The following is a 23,246-nucleotide window of genomic DNA, read 5'->3' as shown; positions in this document are numbered from 1 at the left end:
GTTTATTAGTTCACAAGTTTACAGTTCTAAAGGCACAAAAGTTACCAAATGCATCAACAAAAGGATACCTTCACTAAGGAAAGGCCGATGGCATCCAGAACACCTCTGTCAGCTGGGAAGGCTTGTGGCTGGCATCTACTGGCCTTTTGTTCCTGGGTTGCACTGCTTTCAGCTTCTGATTCCAGTGGCTTTCTCTTTAAGCATCCGTAGGTTCTCACTTAGTTTCTCCAGGCAACTCTGGGCTTCATCTCCTAGCTTAGCATCTCCAAACATCTCTGGGCATTTTCTCTCTAAGTGTCTGGGGGTCCTCTCTCAGCTTCTCCAGGAAAATCTTTGGATTTCATCTCTTAGCTCCTCTCCGCGTTCTGGTTTCAATGGCTGTCTCCGAAATGTCTCTTTATGTTTTCTCTCTAAGCATCTCTGAGCTCTCTTCAGAATGTCTGTGACTTTTATACTCTCATAGAGGACACCAGTAAACTAATTAAGACCCAACTTGAATGGGTGGGGGTTACATCTCCATGGAAATAACCTAATCAAAAGATCGCACCCACAATTGGGTGGGTCACATCTGCATGGAAACAACCCAATCAAAGATCTCACCCACAATTCCACACCCACAAGATTAGACCAAAAGAACATGGCCTTTGTTAGGGTACACAATAGATTCAAACCAGCACACTGTAGTTTAAGCCAACCCTTTGCAAGGTATTTGCTTTGGCAGCCAGGAAACTAAAAACAGGCAGACTGTAGAAGGAGACCAGAATTCCAAGTACCACCAAATCAACAGTGAGCCTCCCATAATTTTCTCCTCCATTATTGCATGAATTGGACCCAAAGGCAGCCCCAAACCAAGAGGTACACACCAAATGCAGAAGGAAGAACTTTAAGAGAAACCCTCACTTTCTGGTCAAGGAGCCTAAAGATAAATGCTAAGTTTCAGAAAGAGTGGAGGAAATTTCTGGTTTCTTGGTTTTTTTCTTCCTCTCTGTTTTCTGTTCTCTTCTCCTCAACCTCTAGGCATTCCACTATTGGCACAGAGACAGCAAAGACTAAAGAAGCCCCTGAGACTCTGAGGGAAAGGACTCTTTCTGTTGACCACAGGAACCGTGGTCCCAAGAGCATGGGGTGAATTCTTGTCACTTTTTCTCTCTGATCTCCTGATGTTTGGTCTCTGACACAGAAGTAGTCAGAGAAAACATGCAGAGTGGAGGACTAAAGCCCCAGCTTTCTGGTTGAAGAGCCACAAAAAGGGACCCCAAGGAACAAAAAAGTATCACAGAAATCACAGCGAAGAGCTACCATATAAGTAGTGCAGGAACTCCTGGCCTTACCTCTGAACTGAACATACTTGATGTATCTGACCCTGCACAGCACACAAAAGGCTTTGAGACCTGAACTATGGGACTATCACCAAAAAGGTTTTAAAAACAGAACTAACATTGCAACCAAGGTCCTCAGAAGAACAGTTGGAAATTGTGGCCTGAATCTAACCAGGGAGATTGGATTTCCTTTGTATTTAAACAAGACCCAGCATCTCATAACAAAATATTAAAAATTCCCCAGAACTGAATCATGAGGAAATCTCCACTAGTGAGGGAAAACACAAACAACAGATTCCAATGCTGAGATGACATATGATGGGATTTGTGCCGGTTTGAATGTATTACGTCCCCCAGAAAAAGCCATATTCTTTGATGCAATCTTGTGGGGCAGACATATTAGTGGGGATTAAGTTGGAATGTTTGGATTAGGTTGTTTGCATGGAAATGTGCCCCACCCAACTGTGGGTGATGACTCTAATTGGATAATTTCCATGGAGGTGTTACCCCACCCATTCAGGGTGGGTCTAAATTAAATCACTAGAGCCATATAAATGAGCTGACAAACAGAAGGAACTCAGTGCAGCTGAGAGTGACATTTTGAAGAGGAGCTACAGCAAGAGGGACACATTGAAGAAAGCACAGGAACTGCAGATGAGAGACAGTTTGAAGACAGCTGTCGAAAGCAGACTCTTGCTCCAGAGAAGCTAAGAAAGGACAAACACCCCAAGAGGAACTAAGAGTGAGATTTTTGAGGAACTGCAGCCTAGACAGAACATTCTGGGAGAAAGCAATTTTGAAACCAGAACTTGGAGCAGATGCCAGGCACATGCCTTCCCAGCTAACAGAGGTTTTCCGGACGCCATCAGCCATCCTCCAGAGAAGGTATCCGATTGCTGATGAGTTACCTTGGACACTTTACGACTTTAAGTCTGTAAATTTGTAACCAAATAAACTTCCTTTATAAAAGCCAATACATTTCTGGTGTTTTGCATTCCGGCAGCATTAGCAAACTAAAACAGGATTATAAAAGCCTATAAAACAACTATTATAAGTGTGATCCAAGAAGTAAAGGTGAACTCACTTGATACAACTGGAAAGATAAAAAGTCTCAGCAAAGAAACAGGAAATATGAAGAATGGAAATTCTAGAACTGAAAGATACAGTAACAAACAAAAAAATTCACTGGATGGACTCAATAGTCATAGTAGATAGAGGGAGGCAAGGCAAGATGGCGGAGTGGTGAGGTGTAGGTTTTAGTTACTCCTCCAGGGCAGTAGGTAGAAAGCCAGGAAGTGCGTGGACCGGACACTGCAGAGCAATTTGACTTTGGGCACTCTTCAACAACACTCACAAACGCATGGAACAGCTGAGATAAGTGAAATCTGTAAGTTCTCCTGGCCAGGGGACCCGTGCCCCTCCTTGCCAGGCACAGTCCCGTGGGAGGAAGGGCCGTCTGTGCTGGGAACGAGGAGGAAGAACTGCAGTTGTGGCTCTGATTGAAAACTCAGGCTGCTGCTTGAAACTCCAAACACAGACAGACACCAGAGAATCCGGGAGCAGTCAACCCAACAGGGAGGAGACAGGGCTAGCAACAACAGCAAAAAAAAATCGAAGAAAAAGAGACTTTTGGAGTTCTGGTGAACATAAAATGGAGAACAGCAAGACACAGGCAGAGTCAGGCTCATATGCAAATCCAGAGGGCGAGGACCCTGGTCTGAAGAGCCAGTTTCTCTGCTTTCTTGATTGTTCCTTAACGGCCCTAATCTCCTTGTGTCTTAGCATTTCAATAGGACATTAGATCTGCAAGGAGGGCCCTTGTTCTTCTTCTTCTTTTTTTAAATCTTTTTCTGTTTTTCTAAAACAATTACTCTAAGAAGCCCATTACAGAAAGCCTCAAAGACTTGCAATTTGGTCCCAGGCAAGAGCAGAGATAAGATAGCTCTGAGAGACAAAGGAATAAGTCTAGTGGCTGAGAAAATTCGCTAAATGCCACAACTTACCAAGAAAAGGGGGGCATCCCTTTACAGCCATCTTTCAGGAGGGGTAGGAATGCTCCTGCCTGGCGTCAGCGCCACAGCCAAGAGCTGCCCCAAACAACCCAGTGTGATGGGAAGTGTTTCCAACAACCCACACACACACCACAATATCGGGCATGGACAATAGCCTTCGCACACCTGCAGGTAATTGTCCTGGAGCCTGGAAGGCGGAGCTGTGCGAGAAGGGGGAAATTAACACACCCCATTCAGCCATCCTTTCAGCAAACTGGGAACGCCCCTACATAGCCCTGCAGCCCAGAACTTTCCTGGGGGGACAGTGCTCACCTGTGACGTAGCACAGTCTTCCCCCAGCAGAGGACCTAGGAGGGCATAGCTTGGAAGAGGGACTGAGTCACAAGTCCCAGGGACCATATGCCAATACCAAGGACTTGTCGGTCAACAGCAGGGACAAACTGTGGCAAGACTGAACTGAAGGATTAGACTATCGCAAGAGGTTTAAATCTCCAGGAACACCTGGGAGATTTGATTATTAAAGCCATCCTCCACCCCTAACTGCTCAGACACATGCCCCACATTCAGGGCGGGAAGCACCAACTACACACGCAAACTTGGTGCACCAATTCGACTCCACAAGACTCACATCCCTACTCACCACAAAGACAAAGTTGGGGAGAAATGGCTCAAGGGGAATAGGTGGATCGCGGATGCCACCTGCTGGTTAGTTAGAGAAAGTGTGCTTGACAAAGCTGTATATCTGACAAACTGGAGACAAATGTTTGAATCAGCCTACATATCCTAAAAGAACCCTATCGAGTTAAGCAAATGCCAAGAGGCCAAAGACAACAGAAAATTTTAAAGCATATTAAAAAACAAGATGATATGGATAACTTAAACCCAAACACCCAAATCAAAAGATCAGAGGAGACACAGTACTTGGAGCAATTAATCAAAGAACTAAAGACAAACAATGAGAGCATGGCACACGATATAAAGGACATGAAGAAGACCCAGAAGAGCATAAAAGAAACTGCAGGAGTAAATACAAAAATAGACAATCTTATGGAAATAAAAGAAACTGCTAACCAAATTAAAAAGATTCTGGATATTCATAGTACAAGACTAAAGGAAGATGAACAGCAAATCAGTGACCTCGAGGATGACAGAATGGAAAATGAAAGAACAAAAGAAAGAAGGCAGGAAAAAAAAATTAAAATGGACCTCAGGGATATGATAGATAATATAAAACACCCCAATACAAGACTCATTGGTGTTCCAGAAGGGGAAGAGATGGGTAAAGGTCTAGGAAAAGTATTCAAAGGAATTGTTGGGGAAAACTTCCCAAATCTTCTAAACAACATAAATACACAAAGCATAAATGCCCAGCAAACTCCAAATAGAATAAATCCAAATAAACCCACTCCGAGACATATTTTGATCAGATTGTCAAATACTGAAGAGAAGGAGCAAGTTCTGAAAGCAGCAAGAGAGAAGCAATGCACCAGTTACAAAGAAAACAGCATAAGCCTAAGTAGTGACTACTCAGCGGCCACCATGGAGGCGAGAAGGCAGTGGCATGATACAGTTAAAATTCTGAGAGAGAAATATTGTCAACCAAGAATTCTTTATCCAGCAAAGCTCTCCTTCAAATTTCAGGGAGAGCTTAAATTTTTTACAGATGAACAAATGCTGGGAGAATTTGCTAACAGGAGACCTGTCCTACTTGAGATACTAAAGGGAGCCCTACCAACAGAGAAACAAAGAAAGGAGAGAGAGATATGGAGCAAGGTTCGGTACTAAAGAGATTCACTATGGGTACATTAAAGGACATAAAGGGAGAGAGGGAAAAATAAACATCTGACAAACATAAACCAAAGGATAGGATGGCTGACACAGGAAATGCCTTCACAGTAATAACACTTTAAGTAAATGGATTAAACTCCCCAATTAAAAGATATAGATTGGCAGAATGGATGAAAAAAATTAACCATCAATATGTTGCATACAAGAGACTCATCTTAGACACAAGGACACAAATAAATTGAAAGTGAAACGATGGAAAAAAATATTTCATGCAAGCTACAGCCAAAAGAAAGCAGGAGTAGAAAAATTAATCTCAGACAAAATAGACTTTAAATGCAAGGATGATAGGAGAGACAAAGAAGGCCACTACATACTAATAAAAGGGGCAATTCAACAACAAGAAATAACAATCACAAATGTTTATGCACCCAATCAAGGTGACACAAAATACATGAGACAAACACTGGCAAAACTAAAGGAAGCAACTGATGTTTCCACAATAATTGTGGGAGAGTACAGCACATCACTTGCTCCTATAGATAGATAAACCAGACAGAAGACCAAAAAGGAAAATGAAAACCTAAACAATCTGATAAATGAATTGGATTTGACAGACATATATAGAACATTACATCCCAAATCACCAGGATACTCATTCTTCTCAAATGCTCACAGAACTTTCTCCAGAATAGATCATATGCTGGGACATAAAACAAGCCTCAATAAATTTTAAAAAATTGAAATTATTCAAAGCACATTCTCTGACCACAATGGAATACAATTAGAAGTCAATAACCATCAGAGACTTAGAAAATTCACAAATACCTAAAGGTTAAACAACACTCTCCTAAACCATCAGTGGGTCAAAGAAGAAATTGCAAGAGAAATTGCTAAATATATAGAGACAAATGAAAATGAGAACACAACATACCAAAACCTATGGGATGCAGCAAAAGTGGCACTGAGGGAAAAATTTATAGCACTAAACGCATACATTAAAAAGGAAGAAAGAGCTAAAATCAAAGAACTAACGGATCAACTGAAGAAGCTAGAAAATGAACAACAAAGCAATCCTAAACCAAGTAGAAGAAAAGAAATAACAAGGATTAAAGCAGAAATAAATGACATAGAGGACAAAAAAACGATAAAGAATAAATAACACCAAAAGTTGGTTCTTTGAGAAGATCAACAAGATTGACAAGCCCCTAGTTAGACTAACAAAATCAAAAAGAGAGAAGACCCATAAAAACAAAATAATGAATGAGAAAGGTGACTGTTCTAGTTTGCTAATGCTGCCGGAATGCAAAACACCAGAGATGGGTTGGCTTTTATAAAAGGGGGTTTATTTGGTTACACAGTTACAGTCTTAAGGCCATAAAGTGTCCAAGGTAACACATCAGCAATTGGGTACCTTCACTGGAGGATGGCCAATGGTGTCTGGAAAACCTCTGTTAGCTGTGAAAGAACGTGGCTGGTGTCTGCTCGAGAGTTCTAGTTTCAAAATGGCTTTCTCCCAGGACGTTCCTCTCTAGGCTGCAGTTCTCAAAACTGTCACTCTTAGTTGCAGTTGGGATATCTGTCCTCTCTTAGCTTCTCCAGAGCAAGAGTCTGCTTTCAAAGGCCGTCTCCAAAATGTCTCTGTAAGCTGAAGCTCCTCTCTCAGTTCCAGTGCTTTCTTCAAAGTGTCCCTCTTGGCTGTAGCTCCTCTTCGAAATGTCACTCTCAGCTGCACTGAGTTCCTTCTGTTTGTCAGCTCATTTATATGGCTCCACTGATCAATGCCCACCCTGCATGGATGGGGCCACACCTCCATGGAAATTATCCAATTAGAGTCATCACCCACAGTTGGGTGGGGTACATCTCCATGGAAACATTCAAAGGATCACAATCTAATCAAAACTGATACATCTGCCCACACAAGATTACATCAAAGACAACAGTGTTTGGGGGGCATAACACATTCAAACCAGCACAGTGACACTACTACGAAACCCAAAGAAATTTAAAAAATGTTAAGAGGATACTATCAACAACTGTATGCCAACAAACTGGATTATGTAAAGCAAATGGAGAATTTCCTGTAAACATATGAACTATTTAGGCTGGAGAAGAAACAGAAGACCTCAACCAACCAATCATAAGCAAAGAGATCCAACTGGTCATCAAAAAGCTTCCCACACATAAATGCTCAGGCACAGATGGCTTCACAGGGGAATTCTACCAAACTTTCCAAAAAGAACTGACACCAATCTTACGTAAACTCTTTCAAAACATCAAAGAAAATGGAACACTACCTAACACATTTTATGAAGCAAACATCAATCTAATACCAAAACCAGGCAAAGATGCTACAAAAAAGGAAAACTACAGGCCTATCTCTGCAATGAATATAGATGCAAAAATTCTCAACAAAATACTTGCAAATTGAATCGAAAGACACATCAAAAAAACCATGCACCATGAACAAGTGGGGTTCATTCCAGGTATGCAAGGATGGTTCAACATAAGAAAATCAATCAACATATAACAGCAAATTAACAAATCAAAAGAGAAAAATCAAATGATCATCTCAATAGATGCTGAAAAAGCATCTGACAAAATCCAACATCCATTTTTGATAAAAATACTTCAAAAGGTAGGAACTGAAGGAAAGTTCCTCAATACGATAAAGAGAATATATGAAAAACCCACAGCCAGCATAGTACTCAATGGTGAGAGACTGAAAGACTTCCCTCTAAGATCAGGAACAAGACAAGGATGCCCGCTGTCACCGGTATTATTCAACATTGTGCTAGAAGTGCGAGCTAGGGTAATCCGGCAAGACAAATAAATAAAAGGCATCCAAATTGGAAAGGAAGAATAAAACTGTCATCATATGCAGATGATATGATCTTGTATCTGGGAAACCCTGAGAAATCAACGATACAGCTACTAGAGCTAATAAACAAATTTAGCAAAGTAGCAGGATACAAGATTAATGCACATAAGTCAGTAATGTTTCTATATGTTAGAAATGAAAAAAGTGAAGAGACACTGAAGAAAAAGATAACATTTTCAAAAGCAACTAAAAAAATCAAGTACCTAGGAATAAATTTAACCAAAGATGTAAAAGACCTATACAAAGAAAATATATAACTCTACTAAAAGAAATAAAAGGGGACCTTAAAAGATGGAAAAATAGTCCATGTTCATGGATAGGAAAGCTAAGTGTCATTAAGATGCCAATTCTACCTTAACTCATCTACAGATTCAATGCAATTCCAATCAAAATTCTAACAACCTACTTTGCAGACTTGGAAAAGCTAGTTATAAAGTTTATTTGGAAAGGGAGATGCCTCAAATTGCTAAAAACACTCTAAAAAAGAAAAATGAAGTGGGAGGACTTACACTCCATGACTCTGAACCTTATTATAAAGCCATAGTAGTCAAAATAGCATGGTACTGGCACAAAGATAGACATATTGATGAATGGAATTGAATTGAAAATTTGGAGATACAGCCTCAGATCTACGGCCAACTGATCTTTGTTAAGGCCCCCAAAACCACTGAACTGGGACATAACAGTCTTTTCAACAAATGGGGCTGGGAGAGTTGGATATCCATATTCAAAAGAATGAAAGAGCATCCCCGACCTCACACCATACACAAAAATTAACTCAAAGTGGATCAAAGATCTCAATATAAAAGACAGTACCATAAAACTCCTAAAGATAATGTAGGGAAACATCTTCAAGACCTTCCATTAGACGGCCACTTCCTAGACCTTACACCCAAAGCACAAGCAACAAAAGAAAAATGAGACAAATGGGATCTCCTCAAGCTTAGAAGTTTCTGTACCTCAAAAGAATTTGTCAAAAAGGTGAAGAGGCAGCCAACTCAATGGGAAAAAAATTTTGGAAACCATGTATCTAATAAAAGACTGATATCTTGCATATATAAAGAAATCCTACAACTCAATGACAATAGTACAGACAGCCCAATTATGAAATGGGCAAAAGATATGAAAAGACAGTTCTCTGAAGAGGAAATACAAATGGCCAAGAAACACAAGAAAAAATGTTCAGCTTCACTACCTATTAGAGATGCAAATTAAGACCACAATGAGATACCATCTCACACCAAATAGAATGGCTGCCATTAAACAAACAGGAAATTACAAATGCTGGAGGGGATGTGGAGAAATTGCAACTCTTATTCATTGTTCATGGGACTGTATAATGGTTTAGCCACTCTGGAATTCAGTCTGGCAGTTCTTTAGAAAACTAGATATAGAGATACCCTTCGATCCAGCGATTGCACTTCTCGGTATATACCCGGAAGATCGGAAAGCAGTGACACGAACAGATATCTGCACGCCAATGTTCATAGCAGCATTATTCACAATTGCCAAGAGATGGAAACAACCTAAATGTCCTTCAACAGATGAGTGGATAAATAAAATGTGGTATATACACATGATGGAATACTACACGGCAGTAAGAAGGAACAATGTTGTGAAACACATGACAACATGGATGAACCTTGAAGACATAATGCTGAGTGAAATAAGCCAGGCACAAAAAGAGAAATATTATATGTTACCACTAATGTGAACATTGAAAAATGTAGAACAAACGGTTATAATGTAGAATGTAGGGGAACTAGAGATAGAGAGCAATTAATGAAGGGGGAATGAGAACCCAATAAGAACAGATAAGCTATCGTGGGTAACTTGAACATTCTGGGAATGCCCAGAAATAATTATGGTTTGTTATTTTCTGGTGGGTACAGTAGGAACAAGTTCACAGAAATGTTGCTATATTAGGTTATTTTCTTGGGGTAGAGTAGGAACATGTTGGAACTAAAGTAGTTATTTTAGGTTAGTTGCCTTTTTCTTACTCGCTAGTTATGTTATGGTTTGTTTGAAATGTTTTTTTATTGTACGTTTTTTTAATTTTTTTATATAGTTAATTTCTAAAAAAAGAGTTAATTAAAAAAAAAAAAAACAATGAAAAAAAATATGCAGCGCCCCCTTGAGGAGCTGGTGGAGAATTCAGGGGTGTTGGGCTTCCCCACCTCGATGGTTGCGGATGTGCTCACAGACATAGGGGATTGGTGGTTTGATGGGCTGAGCCCTCTACCATAGGACTTGCCCTTGGCAAAACTGTTGCTATAAAGGAGAGGCTAGGTCTGCCTGTAATTGTACTTAAGGGCCTCCTCCCAAATGCCTCTTTGTTGCTCAGATGTGGCCCTCTTTCTCTAGCTAAGCCAACTTGGCAGGTGAAATCACTGCCCTCCCCGCTACGTGGGATCTGACACCAAGGGGAGTGAATCTCCCTGGCAATGTGAAATATGACTCCTGGGGAGGAATCTAGACCCAGCATCATGGGATGGAGAACATCTTCTTGACCAAAAGGGGGATGTGAAAGGAAATGAAATAAGCTTCAGTGGCAGAGAGATTCCAAAAGGAGCCGAGAGGTCACTCTGGTGGGCACTCTTAAGCACAATATAGACAACCCTTTTTAGGCTCTAATGAATTGGAATAGCTAGCAGTAAATACATGAAACTATCCAACTACATCCCCAAACCCATGAATCTTGAAGACGAGTGTATAAAAAACGTAGCTTATGAGGGGTGACAATGTGATTGGGAAAACCACGTGGACCACACTCCCCTTTGTCCAGTGCATGGATGAATGAGTAGAAAAATGGGGACCAAAAAAAAAAAAAGGCACCCAGTGTTCTTTTTCCCTTTAATTGTTCTTTTTCACTTTAATTTTTATTCTTATTATTTTTGTGTGTGTGGTAATTACAATGTTCAAAAATTAATTTTGGTGATGAACACACAACTATATAATGGTACTGTGAACAACTGAATGTATGCTTTGTATGACTGCATAGTATGTGAATATATCTCAATAAAAATGAATTCAAAAAATAAAAGTAGATAGAGAAGATTCAGTGAAATTGAAGGTAGATGAACAGAAATTATCCACTCTGGAGCATATATAGAAGAAAGAGTGAGAAAAAAACCATAAACTGTACCTTAGAAAACTGCAGAACAATACCAAAAGGCTAATATGCATGCCATCTGAGTCCCAAAAGAAGAGGAAAAAAAGTGTAGTACAGATAAAATATGGAAAAATAATGGCTGAAAACTAATTTTAGCAAAAGTCATAAACATACAGATTCAAGATGTACAACAAACCCCAAACAAGATAAACACAAATCCATGCTCACAGACATTATAATCCAACTGCTGAAAACTAAGACAAAGAAAAAAAATCTGAACACAAGAGAAAAACAACCCATGACATATAAGGGAAAAATTATCTGAATTACTGCAGATTTATTATCAGAAACCATGGAGGCCAGAAGTAAGTGTTAGAATATTCTTTAAATGCTGAAAGTAAATAACCACCTACCCAGAGGAATGAAGGTGAAATGAAGACATTCTCAGATGAAGGAAAACAAAGAGAATTCATTACCAGCACATCCACTTAAAAGAACTGTTAGCTCTGACCCAATCAAGATGATGGAGTAAGACATTTCAGAGCTCCATCCTCCCACAGAAACTTTGAACAACCAGAAAGAACTGGTAGAAACGTATTTCTAAAATTTCCCATAAACAGTAAAGGACTACAGTAACAGCGCAAGCACTGAATCAAGAAAAGGCCATGCAAAAGCTGTGGGATCCTGTGGCACCCTGGCTGGCTTGGCACAGAGTCAGTCTGTGATCCCAGTGCAAATTCCTGGACCTGATTCCAGAGGGAGCAGAGTAACCCTTGTGTACATACCAGGAGCATGTATGACTGCCCTGATCTGTTTGGTGGTGGCCTGAGGGACTCTCTGTCTAAGAACTTGCCCTGCACGTAGGAGGTGGCTCAGAGAGCTCTCCTACAGTATGCTGGGAGAGCAGACAGGTGCTGCCTATGGCAGGAGAATGCTTGCTGTAGGATGTACCGTACAGTGCGCAGGACTGTGAGGAAACTGTTTCCTAATAGGAGACAGTCATATTCGTGTAAACAGTGGAATTTCTAGAACCACACACACCCAAGACACGCACAGATGCACGCACAGAAAGGATCAGGAAGGCCCTTATGCTTTGTCCTGGAGCTACTCTCTAAACTCTTTGTATGGATAAGTTCTAAAGGAGAGCAAGTGCACAGGTCAATCTGCAAAGACTGGGAGAAGTGTTTTCTTTTGTTGTTGTTGTTAGCTCCTAGCATTCAAGGAAAGCTCTGTCATAACACTAGCTGGGTATAAGTGTAAGGAAGAGAAACCACTTATTCTAAACTCCAGTGATATCACACTTAAAATATCAAAATATCCAGGTTTCAACAAAATATTTAAAAACATACAAAGAAACAGGAAGTGATGGCCAAGCAAAGAAGAAGATTAAAGCATTACAAATCAACAGTGAGGAGGATCAGACCTGGAACATTCCACACAAAGACTTAAAAAAAAAAAAAGGTCATAATTATGCTCAAAGAGCTAAAGGAAAACATGGACAAAGAACTAAAGGAAATCAAGAAAACCACTGATTATCATAAATAGAATATCAACAAAGAGATGGAAATTATGGGAAGGAACCAAACAGAGCTGAAGACCACAGTAACAGAAATTTAAAATTCCCTAGGGGAGTTTAAAAGCAGATTGGAGGTGGCAGAAGAAAGAATCAGTGAATTTAGAGATAAGAAAATTGAAATCACTCCATCTGTGGAGCAGAAAGGAAAAACAAAGAAAATTGAACAGAGCCTGATGAACCTGTGGGACACCATTAAGCATACCAATATAAGTACTGTGGTAATCTAAGAAGGAGAAGAAAGAGAGAAAGGAGCAGAAAGAATATTCAAATAAATAATGGCTTAAAACTTCCCAAATTTAACAAAAGACAGATACAGTTTAACAAAAGATAGATAAAAGAGTGAAAACGAGCTCCAGAATAAACTAATTAAGAAAAGAGAAGCCTAGACAGCAAAAAAATCATGAGCCACTCCAGGAAACATGAAGATATGGCCCAGTCAAAGGAACAAACAAAGGAACAAACTAACACCTCAACTGAGATTCAAAACTTGCAACAACTAATTAAAGATGTTCAAATAAATCTAAATCAAATCAACAAGTTGAAAGAAAATGTAACAAAAGTGATGAAGGATATAAAGAAGAAACTGGGTGACCATAAGGAAGAATTTGTAAGCTTGAAAAAACAAATGGCAGAACTTATGGGAATGAAAGGAACAACAGAAGCGAAGAAAAACACAATGGAGACGTACAACAGTAGATGTGGAGCGGAGAAGAAAGGATTACCAAACTAGAGGGCAGTCATCTGAAATCCTACCCACAAAAGAACAGACAGGGAAAACAATGGAAAAATATGAGCAGGGGCTCGGGGAGCTGGAGGACAACACGAAGCACACGTATATACGTGTTATAGGTATTCCAGAAGGGGAAGAAAAGACAAATGGGGCAGAAAGAATAATAAAGGAAATAATCAATGAAAATTTCCCAACTATTATAAAAGACATTAAATTACAGATCCAAAAAGTGCAGCACACCCCAAACAGAATAGATCCAAATAGACCTTCAAGACAGTTACTGATTAGATTGTCAAATGTCAAAGACAAAGAGAGAATTCCGAAAGCAGCAAGAAAAGCTATCCATCACATAAAAGGGAAGCTCAATAAGACTAAGTGCAGATTTCTCAATAGAAACCATGGAGGCAAGAAGGCAGTGATATGATATATTCAAGATACTGAGAGAGAAAAACTGCCAACCAAGAATTCTATCTGTCAAAACTGCCCTTCAAAAATGAGAGAGAGTTTAAAATATTTATAGATAGACATTGAGAGCATTCATGAACAAGAAGACCTCCTCTATAAGAAATACTAAAGGGAGTGCTACAGACAGATAGGAAAAGACAGGAGAGAGAGGTTTGGAGAGGAGTGTAAAAATGAAGATACCAGGAGACAGAAAGACCGTAAAGATTGGGCATTTGATGTTGAAGGAGTACAGAATATTCAACAAGACTGATTGTATAGATCCAGAAATGAATGGAACAATACTGGGTGATGGTAGCACAATATTTTAAGCACACTGAACAAAGAAGACTATGAGTATGATTGAAAGAGGAAGGTTAGGGGTATGTAGAGCACCAGAGGAAAGATAGAAGATAAAGACTGGGATGGTATAACTTAGTGAAACCTAGAGTGGTCAATGATTGCGATTAAATGTACAAATATAAGAATGTTTATTTTATAAAGGTGAGAACAAATGAATGTCAGCTTTGCAAGCTGTTAAAAATGGGATGGTATCAGGGAAAAAATACAATCAATGCAAACTATAGTCTATAGTTAACAGTAACATTGTAATATGCTTCCACTAACTGTAACAAAGGCAATATACCAAAGCTAAATGTCTATAAAAGGGGGATATAAAGGAGGGGTATGTGATTCTTGATGTTGGTGTTATTGTCTGATTTTTCTATTGTATTTTATTTTAATTTTTTCTTTTGTTGCTTTGTAGTTGTCATTTTTTTTCTTTCTTTTTCTTTTACCTTTTTTTTTTCTTTTTTCCCCTCTTCCTCTTTCTTTGTGGAAGAAATGGAAATATCCTCACATAGTGGTGGTGAATGCATAACTATGTAATTATACAGGGAACCGTTGACTGTTTACTTAGGATGGATTGTATGATGTGTGAATAAAACTGTCTAAAAAATAAATTTAAAAAAGGCATACAGATCAGAAAGGAAGGATTAAACCATCTCTATTTGCAGATGGCATGGTTGTTTACATGGAAAATCCCAAGAAATTTGTCTCTCCCCCAAATCTCCTAAAACCAATAATAAGTGAATTCAGCTAAGTCTCAGAACACAAGAGCAACATACAAAAATCAGTTGTATTCTGTCTACACTAGCAATGAATCTGTGGATGCCAAGATTAATATAATACCATTTACAACGACTCCAAATTTTTACAATGAAGTATTTAAATATAAATCTAATAAAACACATACAGGACTTATATGCTAAAAAACTACAAAACTGATGAAAGAAATCAAACAAGTTCTAAAATAATGCAGAAACATACCATGTTCATGGATTGAAAGACTCAATATATTTAAAATGACAATTCTACCCAAACTAATTGTGCCAGTCTGAATGTATTATGTCCCCCAAACGCCATTATCTTTGATGTAATCTTGCGTGGGCAGATGTTATCAGTGTCGATTAGATTGTAATTCTTTGAGTGTTTCTTTGGAATGTGCCCCACCCAGCTTGGGTGATGACTCTGACTGGATAACTTCCATGGAGATGTTGCTCTGCCCATTCGGGGTGGGTCTAAGTTGATCAATGAAGCCATATAAATGAGCTGACATAGCAGAAGGAACTCAGTGCAGCTGAGAGTGACATTTTGAAGAGGAGCTACCGCCAACAGTGACACCTGAAGAAAACATAGGAACTGCAGATAAGAGACAGCTTGAAGACGGCCGTTGAAAGCAGACTCTTGCTCAGAAGCTGAGAAAGGACAAATACCCCAAGTGCAACAAAGAGTGACATTTTTGAGGAACTGCAGCCTAGAGAGGAACATCCTGGGAGAAAGCCATTCTGAAACCAGAACTTTGGAGCAGACACCAGCCATGTGCCTTCCCAGCTAACAGTGGTTTTCCAGACACCATTGGCCATCCTCCAGTGAAGGTACCTGATTGCTGATATGTTACTTTGGACACTTTATGGCCTTAAGACTGTAACTGTGTAACCAAATAAACCCCGTTTTATAAAAGCCAATGCATCTCCGGTGTTTTGCATTCTGGCAGCATTAGCAAACCAGAACACTAATCTATAGATTTAATTCAATTCCAATCCAAATCCCAGCAGGATTTTTTGTAGGTATATTAAAAACAGAACAAAGGAAGTAGAATAGTCAAAATAATTTTGCAAAAGAATAAATCTGGAGGATACTATCCAATTTTAAGACTTAATATAAAGCTATAGTAATCAAGAGAGTGTATTGTTGAAAATCCAATAAAAGTATAGAACAATGAAACAAGTGAAAATCCAGTAAACCCAACTGATTTTCTCAATGGACAAAGGATGGTCTTTACAACAAATGATGTTGGAACAATCAGACCTCTAGATGCAAAAAATAAACCCTGACCTAAACTTCATATCTTACACAAAAGTTAACTCAAAATGGATCTTAGAATATAATATGACTCGGGGGGATTCTGGGAAGATGGCGGCATAGAAAGAGGTGGAAGACCTAGTCTCCCCCAGAACAATTCATAAATAAACAAAAAACCAGTAAATAACCTGGAATGGTAGCGGGGAGACAAACGTGACTGTACACTCAACATCCACCGACATGAATTGGGAGGAATGCCCGAGATCACAGCATAAAATCTGTAAGTAAAATTGCAGACCCGCGCTGAGAGCCGAGAACTCAGAGCCAGGAGCCCCTCCCTCACGGAAGCCGTGCTGTGCACTTTCTCAGCCCAGCCCCAAGTGAGGTTTTAGTGATAACAGCTCAATATAGACAGCGAATCCTCAACAAGCAGACAGAGGCTTTTGGTGACGGCTGACCTTGGGAGAATCGGGGGAAATATTCTGTCTCTCACTCTCTCTCTGTGGAGAAAACCTCGGCTGCTCTCAGCCCACAAGGAGTTGCGGTGGAGACGGCCTCACACAATCTGCATTCTGAGGCGAGCTGAGAGCCCCGCGGCACAGCCAAGTGGCCCAGGGCTTCCCTAGAGGGACGGTGCACACTGATGACGTAGCACAGCATTTTCTCTCGGCTGAGGGAGGATCGTGGCTTGGAGGGGGGATCCGCTCAGAGAACCCAGTGGTGCTACGCCAAGTCTGGTGGTTTATGGGACACCGAGAGAGAGCTGCCCCTCCTCCCTGACCACCTGTGCGCACGCTCCACATTCAGGGCGGGTGACTCCAGTGGTGCGCCCAGGCTGACCTCCCCAACTGAACATACAAGAATCGTTCACCCTCACTACGCGAGAACTGTCTGCAGGGATATAGGTGGCTCACAGATGCCATCTGCTGGTTACTTAGAGAAAGTGTAGGTCACCAAGCTGTGTCTCTGAAAAATTAGACTGATATCCTTTAAGAACCCTATCAAGCAAAACAAATGCCAAGAGGCCAAAAACAACAGAAAATCTTAATGCATATGATAAAACCAGATGATATGGAGAATCCAGCTCCAAACACACAAATCAAGATTTCGGAAGAAACGTTATTCCTCGCAAAATTAATTAAAGAGGTACAATCAAAGAACGAAAACATGGCAAAGGATTTAAAGGACATCAAGAGGACCACGGCCCAGGATATAAGTGCCATAAAAAAGACCCTAGAAGAGCATAAAGAAGACATTGCAAGAGTAAATAAAAAAATAGAAGATCTTATGGAAATAAAAGAAACTGTTGGCCAAATCAAAAAGACTCTGGATACTCACAATTCAAGACTAGAGGAAGCTGAACAACATCTCAGTGTCCTAGAAATCCACAGAACAGAAAATGAAAGAACAAAAGAAAGAATAGAGAAAAAAATTGAAAAAATCGCAATGGATCTCAGGGATACGATAGATAAAATAAAGCATCCAAACTTAAGACTCATTGGTGTCCCAGAAGGGGAAGAGAAGGGTAAAGGTCTAGAAAGAGTATTCAAAGAAATTGTTGGGGAAAACTTCCCCAACCTTCTACACAATATGAACACACAAAGCATAAATGCCCAGCGAACTCCAAATAGAATAAATCCAAATAAACCCACTCCAAGACATATTCTGATCAGACTCTCAAATACTGAAGAGAAGGAGCAAGTTCTGAAAGCAGCAAGAGAAAAGCAATTCACCACACACAAAGGAAACAATATAAGACTAAGTAGTGACTACTCAGTGGCCACTATGGAGGCAAGAAGGCAGTGGCATGACATATTTAAAATTCTGAGAGAGAAAAATTTCCAACCAAGAATACTTTATCCAGCAAAACTCTCCTTCAAATTTGAGAGAGAGCTTAAATTTTTCACAGACAAACAAATGCTGAGAGACTTTGCCAATAAAAGACCTGCCCTACTTCAGATTCTAAAGGAAGCCCTACCAACAGTGAGACAAAGAAAGGAGAAAGAGATATAGAGAATTTTAACAGACATATATATTACCTTACATCCCAAATCACCAGGACACTCATTTTTCTCTAGTGATCACAGATCTTTCCCCAGAAGGGACCATAAGCTGAGACATAAAACAAGCCTCAAGAAATTTGAAAAAAAAAAAAAAAATTGAATATACTCAAAGAACATTCTCCAAACACAATGGAATACAAATAGAAGTCAATAATTTTTGAACTATAACTCCACTATTTACTTCCTACATGATAAAAAATATACAACCTCTAAGGACAAATCAATGGTTTTTGAACTCAATGTAAAATATGTAATTTTAGACAACTATATAAAGGTGGGGGAATGAAGAAGTATAGGAACATAGTTTATCTGCCCTATTGAAGTGAAGGTGGTATCAAAGAAAAACAAGATTGATAGGGATTTAAGAGGTTAATTTTAAGCCCCACAGTAAACACAAAGAAATTATCAGAGAATATAACCATAGAGATGAAAAGTAGAGTCTGGATTAAGAGAAATGGGGGAAGGGGCAATGGGAAGTTAAGAAAGGAGTGTAGGGTTGCTGTCTGAGGTGAAGGGAAATTGCTAGTAATGGATGGTGGGAAAGAGCATTACACCATTCTAAATGCGATTAACCCCACTAACGGAAGGCTAGGAAAGGGGCGGAATGGGAAGATTTAGGCTGTATATATGTTTCCACAATTGAAAAAAGAAAAAAAAAAAAAAGACAGTCTAACTAGATGACAATTGAATGCTATGGATGAACTTGGATGGGATTGGAGGGTGGGAGACAGGTGGCTCGAAGGGACACAGTTTAGACATAAGGAAAACGAAATATAGAAGGTAAGCATTGTATCATTGTTGAATCTCTTATACTTCTTAGCTGGGCTTAATGGAATTACATAAAAGAATGTTCTTGTTCATGAGGAGTACATACGTGAATTATAGTGTATGTTCAGGGATGTGTGCAGCTAACTCTCATATGTTCAGAAGACAGAGAAATATATGATGAATGATAGAAAGGGAGGGAAAGAAATAATGATGTGACAGCATGTTAAAGTTGGTGGATTAAGCTTTTGGGGGAGGGGGTCAGGGTATGATGGAATTCTGTGTATGGGGCTAGTATTGTTTTTGCAACTATTCATGTAACTTTGAATTTATTTCAAAATAAAATAAAATATAAAAAAAAATGGATCTTAGATCTAAGTGTTGACTTAAAACAACAAAACTTTAAGATAAAACATGGTAGAAAATCTTATGACCTGAGCTCAAGCAGAGTTTGTAGATATGACATCAAAAGCATGATGCATGAAAGAAAAAAATTATAAATTACTTCAAAATTAAGAATTCAAGATGAGAGAGAAAGTTAAGACTCAATTAAAATGAAAAAAAAAAAAAAAGCTATAGGTTGGCATATCCACCAAAGAGCTTATATCTAGTAGAGATAAAGAATAGTCAAAACTCAACAGTAAGAAATCATACAACCCAATTTAAAAATGGGCAAAAGACTAGACACTTGACCAAAAAGAATATATGAATGGCAAATAACTACATTAAAAGATGGTAACATCATTAGCTACTACGGAAATACAAAAGCACACCACAGTGAGATACCACTAAATACCTATTAGAATGGCTTAACAGAAAGGAAGCAAACAAACAAAATCTGACACTACCAAGTGCTAACAAGGTTGTGAAATACCTGCCCTCTCATACATTGCAGTGAGATGGCAAAATGTTACAGACATTCTGGAAAACAGTTTGGCAGTATCCTATAAAGTTAAAAATACACTTTAGCACATGACCTCACAATCTCACTCCTAGGTATTTGCCCTAGGTAAATGAAAATTCATATACATTCAAAAATGTATACACGAATGCTTAAAGCAGCCCTATTCATAATCAACAAAATTTGGAAACAATCCAAATGTCCTTAAGTGAGTGCCTGGATAAGCAGATTGTGGTACATACATACAATGGCATGATAGTCAACAATGAAAAAGAACAAACTATTGATACATACAAAAACATGGATCAATCCCTAAGGCATTATGTTACATAAAAGAAGCCAGTCTCAAAATTATGTACCATATGAGTCCATTTATATGACATTTCAGAAAAGGCAGAATTACAGTGTGGAGAACATATTAGTGGCTGCCAGGAATTAGAAGTGGGAGGAGAACATGCCTATAAAGGAGCACCAAAACAGTTTTTTGGAATGATAGAATTGTAATTGTGGCGGTGGTTACATCTCTTCATACATGTGTTAAAATTCATTGAACTGTAAAAACACACATATGTATACAAAAGTCAACTTCCTATATTTTAAGAAACTTTTTGTTTTAAAGTTGTTGGTTTGCTGTGATGAGATTTCCTTCTTCCCTCTGCTTTCCCTGGCAAGTATGTCATCAGTGTCAGCTGCTTTGGGAAGTCCTCCCCCATTACCTCAAGAAGAGTTGGCAGCTTAGATCACCCTCTTTTCATGGCCCTTTGCTCATATCTCTATTCTTGCGCTTACTTAACTTCCTTTCCCCACCAGATAATGAGCTCAGAAAAGGCAAACTGATCTCAAACTAGATTATAAACAGGTTAATAAATAGGTATTATGAGTATATAACACATCCTAGTCAAGCACTAAATGTTCATTTTGTATGGCTAATGGCTGAAGACAAATATTAGGATACGAGTACTTCATCATTTAATCATATTCACTCACCCACCTAACATATGTGAGATGAAATCTAATAGGTAGTTGGAAGTCCAGCTGAATTGTAGCACATTGATGGTATCTGCCAATAGCATCCTTGATTTTGATGTCAATCTGCAAATTAAAAAATGTTTGTTTAGAGGCAGTTTTTCTTTTTATGTTTTACTTGTTTTGAAGCATATGATCTACTTACTTTAGGACCATAAAATGCTCCATCTCCTGGGTTCATCTTCCATGGTTTTCCAAATTCCATCAAGCTATTCTGCAATTGCTATTTTTTAAAAAAAGAAGCCAACATTTAAAACTACTTCATTATACATTTTATCTTTGTCAAAGACTGTTGGTCTAGACTGGGATATGTACTGGGCTTTGGCCTCATCGATTTGCTTGAAATTGCACGGGCGTGGGGCTGTAATGTTCTTAGGGATTTAGTGACTCTTTGGAACTTTGGAAAAGGGGGATGTAGGAGAGACTTGGAGTGGGATTAATGCAGCTCACAGGAGCTGGTGGATTTATATCGGATCCAGAGTTAAAGTCCAGACCACAGCTGCTGAAGAACCACCCGGGCTCCCTCTGGACTCATCTGAGCAGGAACCCTACAGCTGAGACCAGGCTAAATAAAAAACTGGAGAGGCAGAAAATTTCTTTGGAATTTACTTTTCACAAGAAGAAGGGGATTTTCTATTAGAACGCAAATTTCTTCATAAAACTTAATCTAAGGCAGGACTTGTTCAAATCTAAGGTATTTTTTGCTGCTGACATTTTATTTGGACAAGCAGTCATCTGATGCTCACTGTACATCACTCTCTAGTGACCCCTGTTCACTCCAAAGCCAGACATAAACTGAGATGGGAAATAGGGTGAAGGTGAACTGATAGCCAAGGAAACAGTGGGGTCTTGGCAATGACTTAATTTCCCTTTCAAACCTTTTCAGAGACTTCTGAAGACAAGAAAAAAATACTCAAATGCTCATCTCACTAATTCCTGGATCAGGGAGAGATATTGTGACAGAAACTCCCCAAAAGTGGAAGCTGGCTCATCCCCTAGGGAATAATCCATAGCCTTGGGTGGCCACAGGCTTGGTTATTTAACTATTTAAATAGAGAACAAACAGTGGTGAAACTTTTCAGCCCTTTCTTCCCATACCAGGCCCACACGTTGTCTGTCCTTTTTGCTCCCCACATCCCACCCTGCTCCAAAAGAATGGAGTGATGATGATGATGATGAAATAATATCAAAAGCTAACATTTTACTGGGAATTTACCTGTACCCATGCACACGTATATCACAGCAGCTGTTTTATTAAGCTCACCATAACCTTAAGAGGAAGGTGTTATTGCTATTACTTATCACCATTATCATTATCATTATCACCATCACCATCTCACAGATGCAGAATCTGGGCATTAGAGAGGTTATATAATTCTCTCATGCCAAACTCTGAAACTAGGCAAAATGACCACAGAGCCCAGATCTGCATCCTCTTTATCTCTCCCTGATTCCACACAGCCAGGCAAGTCAAGAGAGCTGCCATCCTTCCTGGGGTGGAATATCTTATTTGACTTTCCTCCCCCAGGCAGCGGACATGGAAGAGGAGAGCTTAGGATGGCATGAGGCAGTAGGGAGAAGGCTCTGCCTCTTCCAGGTCTTTGCACCAATTAATAACATGGAAATAATGTTATGCTATTAAGGAAGAGTTACTCTGTTTTTCCTTGTTACTTGTGTGCACAGTTTCTTGAGTATTCCAGAAGAGGAGGACGTTCTCTTAACGGAAAAAGGCATTCCTGGGGTGTCTGGTCATAATACTATCCTCATTTCTAATAAAAACTAACACAGGAGACATACTATATCCTTTCCTTGTTTAATGAGGGGGAACAAAGCAAACCAGTGTGATGAGTGCCTTAGTCTTGGCTTTTCCAGGCTGAGAGATGGCCTCTGAGTCTCTGGGTGCTGCAGGCTGGTACCGCGGAGGAGACTCAAGGATATTATGTGTGTGTCTAGGTCTAGAACACGCAACCCCGAGACTCTATGAGTCATGCTAAGATGACTCAATAGGCAATGGTTTAAAATAAACCTCACAAACCAAAAATTACTTCGAATCAGAGGATTTCTTTAAAATTTTGTGAAATTGTTTACTAGCCACCAGCACTGAAACATGAAAACCTGAGATATTTTGAAGTGTAAAACAAATGTAAGGTATTATTATTAACTAGCATCGTTACAAGGAAACTAGATAACCACATTCTGCATATTTCTATTACAAAGTATTACATCCTTCCTCATGAAAGGTAAATGTAGTTACTTGGGTGTTTTCCATAT

General features: G+C 39.3%; 1 protein-coding gene across 2 annotated transcripts in view; it reads right to left on the bottom strand.

Moving 5' to 3' along the window:
- Positions 1–23,246, bottom strand: part of TARS3 (threonyl-tRNA synthetase 3) — a 90,262-nt gene that overhangs the window by 22,761 nt on the left and 44,255 nt on the right. For both annotated transcript variants that reach the window (XR_005216334.1, XM_037832884.1), the window contains exons 14-15: positions 21,121–21,198; positions 20,941–21,041 (exon numbers count right to left, since the gene is read on the bottom strand). Coding sequence is in view for 1 of the 2 variants with exons in the window: in XM_037832884.1 (XP_037688812.1) it covers positions 20,941–21,041; positions 21,121–21,198 (179 nt within the window). In the remaining variant the exon portion in view is untranslated. The remainder of the gene's footprint in view (positions 1–20,940; positions 21,042–21,120; positions 21,199–23,246) is intronic.

The sequence above is a fragment of the Choloepus didactylus genome, chromosome 4 (genome assembly GCF_015220235.1).
Source record: "Choloepus didactylus isolate mChoDid1 chromosome 4, mChoDid1.pri, whole genome shotgun sequence".
In the NCBI taxonomy this organism is placed as follows: domain Eukaryota; kingdom Metazoa; phylum Chordata; class Mammalia; order Pilosa; family Megalonychidae; genus Choloepus; species Choloepus didactylus.
The sequence above is the reverse complement of the archived record's forward strand: the minus strand, read 5'-3'. Positions and strand labels throughout refer to the sequence as shown.